The 11430-nt window shown below is 31.5% G+C and overlaps 1 protein-coding gene across 1 annotated transcript; it reads right to left on the bottom strand.

The window, feature by feature from the left end:
* Positions 1–4015: 4015 nt before the first annotated feature.
* Positions 4016–7063, bottom strand: LOC123290855 (tubulin alpha-1 chain-like). The gene is made up of 2 exons (XM_044871203.1): positions 6938–7063; positions 4016–5649 (listed from the first exon to the last, which is right to left on the bottom strand). Exons 1-2 carry the CDS (start codon positions 6938–6940, stop codon positions 4303–4305), a joined length of 1350 nt encoding a protein of 449 aa, XP_044727138.1. The 5' UTR covers positions 6941–7063; the 3' UTR covers positions 4016–4302.
* Positions 7064–11430: the final 4367 nt, after the last annotated feature.

Consider the following 11430-nt stretch of genomic DNA (forward strand, 5'->3'; position numbering starts at 1 on the left):
ATAAACATGATAGCAAAGAAACTCCGGGCGTTAGTATTTGGTAACAAGATTAGATCTGCTCTTGGTTTTCAAGCTAAATTGAGTTAAGCTTAACGTTGCCAATCCAGGCTTAGTAATATGGTTGGGCTCGTTATTTCTTCAATGGGTATAAAGGAAAATATAATAGAAATTTTCATTCTTCCCCAATGAATTCATAATTTTATCCGAATGTATTTGAAAGTAAAATTTTACCTACGTGGAAACTTTATCTGGTACACTTAAAAAATAAAACATTATATAATTTTTTTCATAAGCACAAATAAACAGATATGTAAGATGAATATTTTTATTGGTCAAATATGACCTTTAAATAAAACAAAAAATTTACATAAAATAACAGTTTGCATTTTTAATATTTGCTGTTTTAAAAAAGCACGTACTTTTTTATTTGAATTTTATATCATATGAAGTAAGCAATCCGTTTACATTCTTAGACCAGTCCGTAAAGATGTATTTTAGTATATAATTTATTGAGAATTTGTGACAGGCTTACGTCAAACGAATTTTTTAACTTCTCTTCTTCTTTAAATATCTATTTCCTTCCTACTAGTAGAATCACGGCTGAAGTCAGATTTTTACAAATTTCACAATTTCGTTTTTATTGTATCAAGCAATTCTTGAAAAAATCTGTTTTCGGTACATTTTAGTTTCTTGTAAAGAGAAGTAAAGAGAGTATGATAATCGTCTAAAAAACGGAAATCTCCAACTTATGCATCTATCGATACGTTTTGACTAGGTCTGGCTACGATAAACACACTACAGAATCAAGTACTCTGCCAACGTGGTGTATCAATTACCGTAGTCGAGTTTTGCTAAGTCAATATAAACTCTATATTTCTCCGGATTTTTTCGAAACGATTTTTTACCCCCAATAATATTTTATGACGGTTGTCATATTTTTTTAAGTCAGACGTAGTCTCGTAAACCAGTTTACAATCTATAATGAAATTTACTTAACCCGTCAGCACTCGCGTCAATCGTTCGATAATCTATAGACGCGTGATGAATAGCATTTAAATTTGTAAATCATGATTTTATATAAAATTCATACATGATTTTATGTATAGCTAATCAAAAATAATAGATTCTTCATCTAATAATTTAGATAATAATTTTTGGCAGACCCGGGCGCGAGGAAGAGTTTTTGGTGGTCAAAACTCTATCCATTAAGAATAAATTCACATAAATTTTGAGCTAACAACAAAATCCTGTAATTGCAACCATTAATGAAACGCATTTCTATTGACTAGGCAGATGTCCATGCATATTTAAAGCTTGGTACATTCTTTGTCTTTGAATCGAGTACTTCAAACAGAAAACCTGACTCTTGGTGAGGCTATCGAACTAACTGATGCTGCAAAACATATTTTGATTGAAAAAAGAGGAAACGTTGGAGAAGAGTTCAGGAACATCTTCAAAACCATGAGCGTTTGCGGAAGCCAAGGTTCGTATCTTATCACATTGAACGCGAATTTTGAATCATCGCAAGAGCTTATCAAATTTAGGTTGTATCTTTCTCAATAAAATGAAAAATTTCGATGCAAATTCGTTCTCCACTTTTTGAACTAGAATATTCAAATTTGCACGATGATTCTTGTTACATCCTGGCTCAATGAAGTTTAACTTTAGTGAAAACGCATTGCCGGACGGTGTGCCAAAAATTCACTCGATATTGGAAATAAAGATGTTCTATCAGTTTTACCTGTGCCAACAGTGATGAATGAACGCTCCTTTTCAACCTTGCGTCGTTTCAAAACATACCTTAGATCGATACTGTCTGAAGATCGGCCAAATGGTTTAGTCCTCGCTCAATATACATCGCGGTGTAGAGGGCGATGCACACAAGAGTTTTGTAAACGTTTTTTTCTGTATCTCGCAGAATTAACTTATTGAAAAATAGTGACTGAATATCACATTTTGACTAAAATTTTCTCTGATTCGAAAAAAGACTTTCTTGTTAACTTTCCAGAGGAAGTTAATGAATTGGGGCCGATTTTGAAAATCTCCATTTTTACATATTTCCGCTATTTCAAGGCCACAATAACCGAATCAAATCTTTTCAATATGATGTCTGTGTGTGTACGTATGTGCGTATGTTAGATCGGATTCTTTCGCCTCGATTATCTAGCGAACCAGTTATGGCATTAACTGGGCTTATTCGACGCGTAATCGCGTATTTAAGAACTGAAAGCGTTTTCAGCAGAATTAATTGAGCCGTTTTTAATGGTAATCAAAAAACTGGAAATACTTAATAAAAAGAATCTAAAAAGTGGATAAAACACATCATTTATCTATGGAGATAATGATCGTTCCAGTATAAGCTGCAGTACATGTTCGAAGAATAATCTATGAAGGCTTACAAGACCTTTTTTTTAAAAGTTAGTCGTGTGGACTGCAGGGGTCGCACTCACATGACTTCAGTACCACACCGACCATGTACTGCCAATTTATTTTTATTGACTTTATGACCTAACTAAAAGTTTATAATCCAGCAAAATTTTTGTGGCGAAATTTTTTAGAATTGAAGTGTAAAAAAATGTTCGTAGTAGTAAGTATTAGATCGTAAATTTTTTTTGTGCTTTCACGCTTGGTGTATACAATATATAAAAAACACAAAACAAAAACTAAGATTACAAAAATTGTAATAATTGTTATATAATCATATCATTTGGTTATCTTTGTGTATTATGATAGTTACGGTTGTAGTAGTTATAGGTGTAATACCATCATACATTTCATACCATCGTGGCCCCGTAATCATATTCATACTCTGTATAAGTTGGTTGGCGTGTGTATTACAATATTTAAACAAACCTCATACTCTATGACAGACAATCACCCACACAATTCTTGTAAAATGTATTTACTATTTATCTTCTAGCATCCTCAGCTTCTCCCCCTATTTGATACACGTTTAACACATTTATAATACATTACACAATCTTTTATGTAGAGTAAACTAGGGTTACATGAACGGTTTTTTATTGTTTTATTATCTTAACAAAATATACATGTATATACATTTACAAATGTTATCCCGTGTTAGGCAACCCTGTGTGCGTGTGTGTATTTATGGTGTCAATAATTTGCATTTAAAAAAAAATACGTGAGAAACATTTAATTATGTATTATCTAAAAATCTAAACGTTTTATTAGTTGGTTATTTCCCCCTATCCTTCACAGTAATTAAAAAAAACTGCAAAAAAGATCTATATCTGATACAGTTCTTAATAACTAAAAAGCACGATTTGAAATTAGCTGGAATAAAAAGTAAAATTTACAAAATTTTAAAAACTTCTGGAAAATTTTTCGAGTGCGAAACCCTAAGCTCGCACTTGAAACATACCTTAGAACACGCTCCATTAAGTTTCCTTAAAGCCTTTTCGAAACCCAGCAGATTTTGAAGAGCATCGCCAATTTTTTAGTTTTTTCGGGTACGGAACCCTAAACTAGCACTTGAAACATAGGTAAGAAATTTCCCCATTAAACTACCTTTCTAATGAAACAAAAACAATCAAAATCGGTTTATCCGTTAGGGCGCTACGATGGTACAGACAGGCAGACAAGCATAAACACACAGCGGTCAAAACTTATAACACCCCTTTTTTAGTTCGGAGGTTAAAAAGAATATAATTATTTCTATAAGTTAAAAAAAAAAGTTTATTAGGAAAAAATCATTTTATCGAAAGAACGTGTAGGTTAACACACAGATGTAGGTTACAGAAATTATTTAGTCCCTGATTCTCTTGATCTGGATAATCGGATAAACTTACAAGTTCATATTATAACAACAACATCCGTAAAACTAACTAATAATCCGTAAAACTAATCTATTACCGTCTAAACTAACACTCTGCGGATCACAATATCGACAATCTTCGTTAACTCTCCAAAATCCGCGTCATGAGCATTTGACTCACGCTCGATTTAAAACATAAATTCCTTTTATTTGTTTTCGAATAATAAAATTTTCAAATTTGTTCTATATTTTCAAAAAATTTATTTTTTTCATGCACTTCAAAAATTCTGGTCTCTTTTTCACAAGGTGCATATAACAGATTACAAAAAAAAAAAAAAAAAATTACAAAATTTATTTCTAAAATAATCAGTCTTTCAAAAATTTATTGATGCAATTGTAAATTAAATTATAGCCCAGCTATATAAAAAAACAAAGAACTATAAAAACATTTTTTTCTCAATTTGTACATTTTTTTATGAATAATACGGTACAAACAAAAACAATATATTCAAAAAAAAAAAAACTTAATATTCTTCGGCACCTTCGCCTTCTGCACCTTCAGAATCCATTCCAACTTCTTCGTAATCTTTTTCAAGTGCAGCTAAATCTTCACGCGCCTCAGAGAATTCTCCTTCTTCCATTCCTTCCCCAACATACCAATGAACGAAAGCTCGTTTAGCATACATCAGGTCAAATTTATGATCCAAACGAGCCCAAGCTTCTGCGATAGCTGTAGTGTTAGATAACATACATACAGCTCGTTGTACTTTTGCCAAATCACCACCTGGAACCACAGTGGGGGGTTGGTAATTGATACCAACTTTAAAACCGGTTGGACACCAGTCCACAAATTGAATACTGCGTTTAGTCTTGATTGTTGCAATAGCTGCGTTCACATCTTTTGGAACAACATCTCCACGGTATAACATGCAACAGGCCATATATTTGCCATGGCGTGGATCACATTTAACCATTTGATTGGCTGGCTCAAAACATGCATTTGTTATCTCAGAAACAGATAATTGTTCATGGTACGCTTTTTCAACTGAAATCACTGGGGCGTATGTCACCAGTGGGAAATGAATCCGTGGATATGGCACCAAATTTGTTTGAAACTCAGTCAAGTCAACATTTAAAGCACCATCAAAACGTAAAGATGCAGTTATGGAAGATACAATTTGCCCAATAAGTCGATTTAAATTGGTGTATGTTGGACGTTCAATATCCAAATTCCTACGGCAGATATCGTAAATAGCTTCGTTGTCAACCATAAACGCACAATCAGAATGTTCCAAAGTCGTGTGGGTCGTTAAAATTGAATTGTATGGTTCGACGACGGCTGTTGATACTTGTGGCGCAGGATAAATAGCAAATTCTAATTTAGATTTTTTACCATAATCTACTGATAAACGTTCCATTAATAAAGAGGTAAATCCTGATCCAGTACCTCCGCCAAATGAATGGAATATTAAGAAACCTTGTAGTCCAGAACATTGATCGGAAAGTTTACGAATACGATCCAAAACTATGTCAACGATTTCTTTTCCAATTGTGTAGTGACCACGAGCGTAATTATTTGCAGCGTCTTCTTTGCCAGTAATAAGTTGTTCAGGATGGAATAATTGACGATATGTGCCTGTACGGACCTCATCGACTACTGTTGGTTCTAGATCAACGAAAACCGCTCGAGGTACATGCCCTCCTGAGCCTGTTTCACTGAAGAATGTGTTGAAACTGTCATCTTTTCCAATACTTTTGTCGGAAGGCATTTTACCATCAGGTTGAATTCCATGTTCCAAACAGTACAGTTCCCAACACGAGTTACCGATTTGAACTCCAGCTTGTCCAACATGTATTGAAATGCACTCACGCTGAAAAAAATCAAAACAATTGATTAAACTTAAGACAAAAAAAATGTCTATTTATTTTGAGATATCTTCCTTAATTGAAATTTTTGTACTCTTAAAATGAAATATACAGGGTGCTTTTTGAAACTCGAAAAATAACTTTTATCGATACAAATGGAAATTGGAGAATTTTTCACTTCAAACCGGAAAAAACTTCCAAGCCCAATTCGATTAGTCTGTTTTTAATATTTCCAAACTGCACAAAAACAGAATTTGAACGGATTGGCTAGTATTTCGTTGTTAAGAAACGTTTTAATTTGAAGAATCTTTATGCCCAAAATCAACTCTAGGCGCAATTTTGAAGTTTTACTAGAAACTTTTATTTATTTATCGTATGAATATTTGGTAGTATGTTTGATTGTCCGTTAATTGACCTTTAATCAACCAAATTAATTAATCAGTTAATTTGAAACATTTTCTAAAACAAGCATTTTGTTGGTACTTTTTATCGATTAAAAAAAATTAAATTTTAGTATCCAAGCTGAATTTTAGAATTTAAATTTTTATTTTATGAATAACTATTTTACAATGTAACCGGTATCTTTATTCGCTCCGTACTAAATGTAAACAAGTCGCCCATGCGGAATTTCGGACAAATAGCTGTTACACAATTTTTTTTACAGAAGTATTCTCGGTCAAATGATTTTAAATTTCATATTTAAGAGAAGCGGTACATTTTTAAATTGCGGATCTATTTTCCGTCATTAGCCGACACGACAAGCTTTAAAAAGAGGGGTAAATCATGGTGTTTAATAAAGTAATAAGATACGAAAAAAAGTCACATAAAAATTGTCAAAAATAAATATGTAAGTTTGGACACAAACTAAATCAGTTTTGGAGCGCTCCTAAATATTACGAATAATTAAAAAAAAAAATTATTTTTAAAAGTTTCACAGAGCACATTTACATCGTATATTTTACAAAAATATTTTTCATAATTCGCAGACTTTTATAAATATTTAAACACGATTTAAACGTATTTTTTGGTAGGTAGTTGGTACCTAAGAGTCCATTAAAAAATAACGATCATATTAAAAATTATTAAACCACGTGTCTTCCATATTTAAATCGAAATCGGTACAAAAATTAAAATGCTTGACAAGTTTTATGCGTTCACCTGGAGTGTATCGCATTTCTGTTAAAAATGCAATAAAAATTACAGCCAGATTGAATGTAAAACGAATACTTAACTTGGTATTTTAGTAAACACTTTCTTTTAAATAATACAAACTTTTATATTAAAGGTACTTACCATTTTCTGTTTTCTTACTTCTTTTTAATAATTAAATAATTCACAAAAATAAAATTTATTAGATGTGTTATAATTGGTACTTTTCAATTGAATACTGAAAAGTTACAGTTGAAGTCATTGATACTTTTGGCTCTGAACGCAGGATTCTATTTATATAATCGTACTCACGACACGACTTCAATAAACAGAATTTTTATAGTAAACAAATTAATGGTTGCGCGTAAACTCAACACTATTTTCATGTAATTAAAAATTCAAGCATTAATCAAAAAAGGTTCTGTAAACTTGGCATTATTTTAAAGGAGGATTTTAAAACATAAATAGGGGAGGTTTATCACTAAGGTCATATTGTATCCTCATGTCAATGCTTTTTATTATTAGATGATTTTTATGAAAGACCCTATATAAGAGGATTCTTATGAACGACCCTAGATACAAAGCGCATATAATTGTTGCATATTTTGCATATTTTCGGACCTTTTCATTACTTACGGTAGCTTGAATGTTTATTATTCTGTCCGCTAGGAGCTGTTCACGAATTTATTCATACAAATTCCCTTTCTTTAACACTCGAAATAATGGTAAGGATTCTTTTACACAGGTAAAATATATGTATGGTTTTCTATTTTTTAAATGTATAATAGTAGTAATCATTCATTGAGTATATCAGAAAAGATGGCAGTGAAATATTTTATATTGACTATTTTTACAGATATCTGTAATTAATGGTAATGTCAAATGACTACTTTTACAGAAATCTGTAATTTATGGTAATGTAAATTAATTAAATTTTTGTTTAATGTTTTTATTAATATATCTTTATAAATTATATCTCATGTGTTATTCTGAAGTATGAGCTATATTACTGTACAGTTTCATTAAAAACCATTTGCTAGTTTTAGTGTGAAAGCGTAACAAAAAACAAACAAACATGCTTACTTTCGCATTTATAATATATAGAGATAGAGATTAAAAATAATTAAAAAGTTATAAATTGCAAATATGAAAGTTTAATGTTAAAAGTGATTAGAAAATAAATAAAATATCATACAAGATAATAAGAACAAAATGATCTAAAATTTAGGTAACATTTCACCCGAATTGAATTATGATAGGACATTCCGAATGAAATTTTTCAATTGAGTCAGCGTAGCATGGAAAATATCTATTTTGGTTAAATGATTGTTAGCTAGGGAAATGCATCTGTTTAAAGGAGAGTTCAGAAGATAGTTTTGTTTTACCAAAGGAATTTCGAATGTCAGGTTTGATCGGGAGAACCCACTCATCAAAAATTAATCTATATATATAAAAAGAGAGTGTTTGTTTGTATGTCCCCGATTTTCCGTAAAACTAACCATTGACCTTCGGTAGGGGATTATGTCATTGGGTAGCCCTTAGGCTCCCATTGTGAATAAGGGAGTTTGGTGGGGGTGCATTGTGAATAAGGGAGTTTGGTGGGGGTGGAATTAAAAATGATCTAGGAATTCATAGAAAATAGATTAAAAAAATAGTTCTAATAATTTTCAATAGATGGCGCCACTGTCAATAGTACAATTTTCACTAGATGGCGCTACTGGCGCAAATGTCTTTCGATTTTTCTCGAAAATTCTGGAATGTTCCATGGATTTCTATCGAATTTTCTCGAACATTCTGGAATGTTCTATGGATTTCTATCGAATTTTCTAGAATTTTCTCGAACATTCTGGAATGTTCTATGGATTTCTATCGAATTTTCTAGAACTTTCTCGAATATTCTGGAATGTTCCATGGGTTTCTATCGATCTTTCCCTTACTTTTCCGTACACACACAAGAGTGTAGACATAATATTGGGATCGGCCAAAAAAATCTTACTGTTCCGTACACACAGAGAGAATTAAAAAAAAAGTCTTTCATTTAACAATTTTGATATTTAAGGTAGTACCTACACGAAAGTGATATTCCAAGAATTTCTCAAAACTCAGAATATAAAATATTTAATTCATAATACACTTGCTGTTAAAATTAGAAGATGATTTACCATGCCATACATGAGATATTAGCAATTAAAAGTGACGCAATTTGTACGTGTACATGGGAGAAGTGTATAAAAATACACAAATTTACAAATATTATATTTATTTACCAATGAATGACGTCCACCATCTCTATGAAAAACTAATATAATGTAGAATACTATATTTAGAAAATATATAAAAAAAAATAAAAATTATTTACCATATAGTTTCGATAAAAAACTTAAATAAATAACTCGTTTTAGCGATGATTTTTGTGGAAAAGATATGAAGACTAATGTTAAAGGCATATGTCATAGTGTGTGTGTTTATATGTATACTAGAAACAGTAGTGAGGAACTACAGTCTTGTGAAAATAATATATGGTATATGTATAATAGTCATAGCACAGTTAATGCACTGAATGATAGTATTAGTCCAAAACTTTTTGACTGGACGGTCGCGGAGGAACTACCTTAAATGTGCAAAAACAACCCAGCGAAGCGGGTTTAACAGCTAGTAATCTACTATTTTTAATTCGCTAATACATTCAAAAATAAACTTATACAAAACAATGTATGATTGACGCATGCGCAAAAAGTGCAACAAATCTCACATTATACGTGATGACGGATTAAATAGTTACGAAATGCGGGTACCGTCCCCACTTTACTCTGAATACTTAATATACAAAATGTATCATCTAATTTTGTGTTTCATATACACACATAAACACACGTATATATATAATATTTATTTCCTCATCGCGTTTCTATAATTAAAGTTAAATATATTTATTTTTTTTACGAGAATTAACTAAATATGTACTTTATCAACCACTTTAATCTGCTTTCTTCCTCTTTCCTATTTTATTATGTATTTTATTTGCGTAGTTTTAATAAATTTGATTTATATAATATAATGCATATACATTTTATATCAAGTACATCCTGATGTAGCAAAGCAAGCAAGCAACCAAGAACCTCTTGGCGGAATAGTAAACTTTGTTCAACCTCTTCTCTATCTCTAACTGTCTATCTATCGTTTTCATACATAATAATAATGATAATAATAATAATAATAATAATAATACTAATAACGTACTATGTATTGGTTTATAGATATTTATCTTTTTTATATAATTGTCATATCACTACATATTATAAAACAAAGTCGCTTTTTCTGTCCCTATGTCCCTATGTCCCTTTGTACGCTTAAATCTTTGAAACTACGCAACGGATTTTGATGAGGTTTTTTTTAATAGATAGAGTGATTCAAGAGGAAGGTTTTTATGTATAATACATCCATATTATAGTAGAGTAAGGGGTTGAAATAGGGGTTGAAAGGGATATGCTTCAAAAACTAAAAAAGTTGTGCATCGATTAAGCTCAAATATTGACACGATATACAACCAGCTTCAAAGATCTATTGTTTTTATCTACTTTTAACCTTCGGAGGGTAGAAAGGTGTAGCGAGAAAGTGGGAAGGAATTATCGAATATTTACAAATATACCTAAGTGGGGTATCAAATGAAAGAGCATGACGTGTACATTACAAAACTGTTATCCAACGCAAGGAAATGTGGAGGGAGGGGTGCAAGTGGGGATGTTGCCCAGCAAAGCGGGTAGTTCACAGCTAGTATTATTATATTGTATCTTTATTTAAATGTACATCCTAATTTCATTCCTTTATCACAGTAATATCTGTCTGCTTTGTTCAAGCGCGGATCCAGCCCTCAAAAAAGGTGAGGGGCACGACAAAGCACTCGAAAATCGGCGAAATGCGAATCGGAGTATGAACTCGCTCATGACCGATATAGGGCATTCCTACAAAGAAGATGTTTACAAAATATATGACGCCCTGGCCAAGATTTCTTACAATGTATTTGAAGTAAACCTGTAACATATTAGTTTGTGTCTAACAAAAATTACATAAGTAAATGTGTGGTAGCTACGCTGGCCAGAAGAGTTACGCTATAAATCTTGGTTGCAAGCTTCAATGAGATGAGTCCAGAGTCGGTGATATTCATTTATAATGATCGATTCACTTTCATTAATGAATTGTCAGTAGCTACATCAGAACCACTTTTTTCTCTGCCTGGATATCAATGTTCAAGTACTTGACTCCAGCATTTAGTTAATTGATAACGGAATCTAATATAGGGGTATATAAATAGATTTCCGAAAGTACTCTACTACCGATTTGTTATTGTTACCACGATTTATAGAACTTTTAAGGCGTTATTTTAGAGATATCTAGCCACTTCAATGTTGATAACTAACCCAGAGTCTTTAATATTCTCGGTTAGTAAATGTACGGTTCAAATTAAATTAAACAATTTTCATTTGAGCATGAGAGTAAATTAGTATTAATTTTGATGATAAAACTAAATTTTTAATACAGTTAATTTTTTTTTTTTTTGTAATGTCTTTAAAAGTAGTAAGTCAAAGCAAAATAGAAGTATGAGTATCGAAAATTTGTTAATTATAACCCAGAAAGTG

This window comes from Chrysoperla carnea, chromosome 1 (assembly GCF_905475395.1).
Source record: "Chrysoperla carnea chromosome 1, inChrCarn1.1, whole genome shotgun sequence".
In the NCBI taxonomy this organism is placed as follows: domain Eukaryota; kingdom Metazoa; phylum Arthropoda; class Insecta; order Neuroptera; family Chrysopidae; genus Chrysoperla; species Chrysoperla carnea.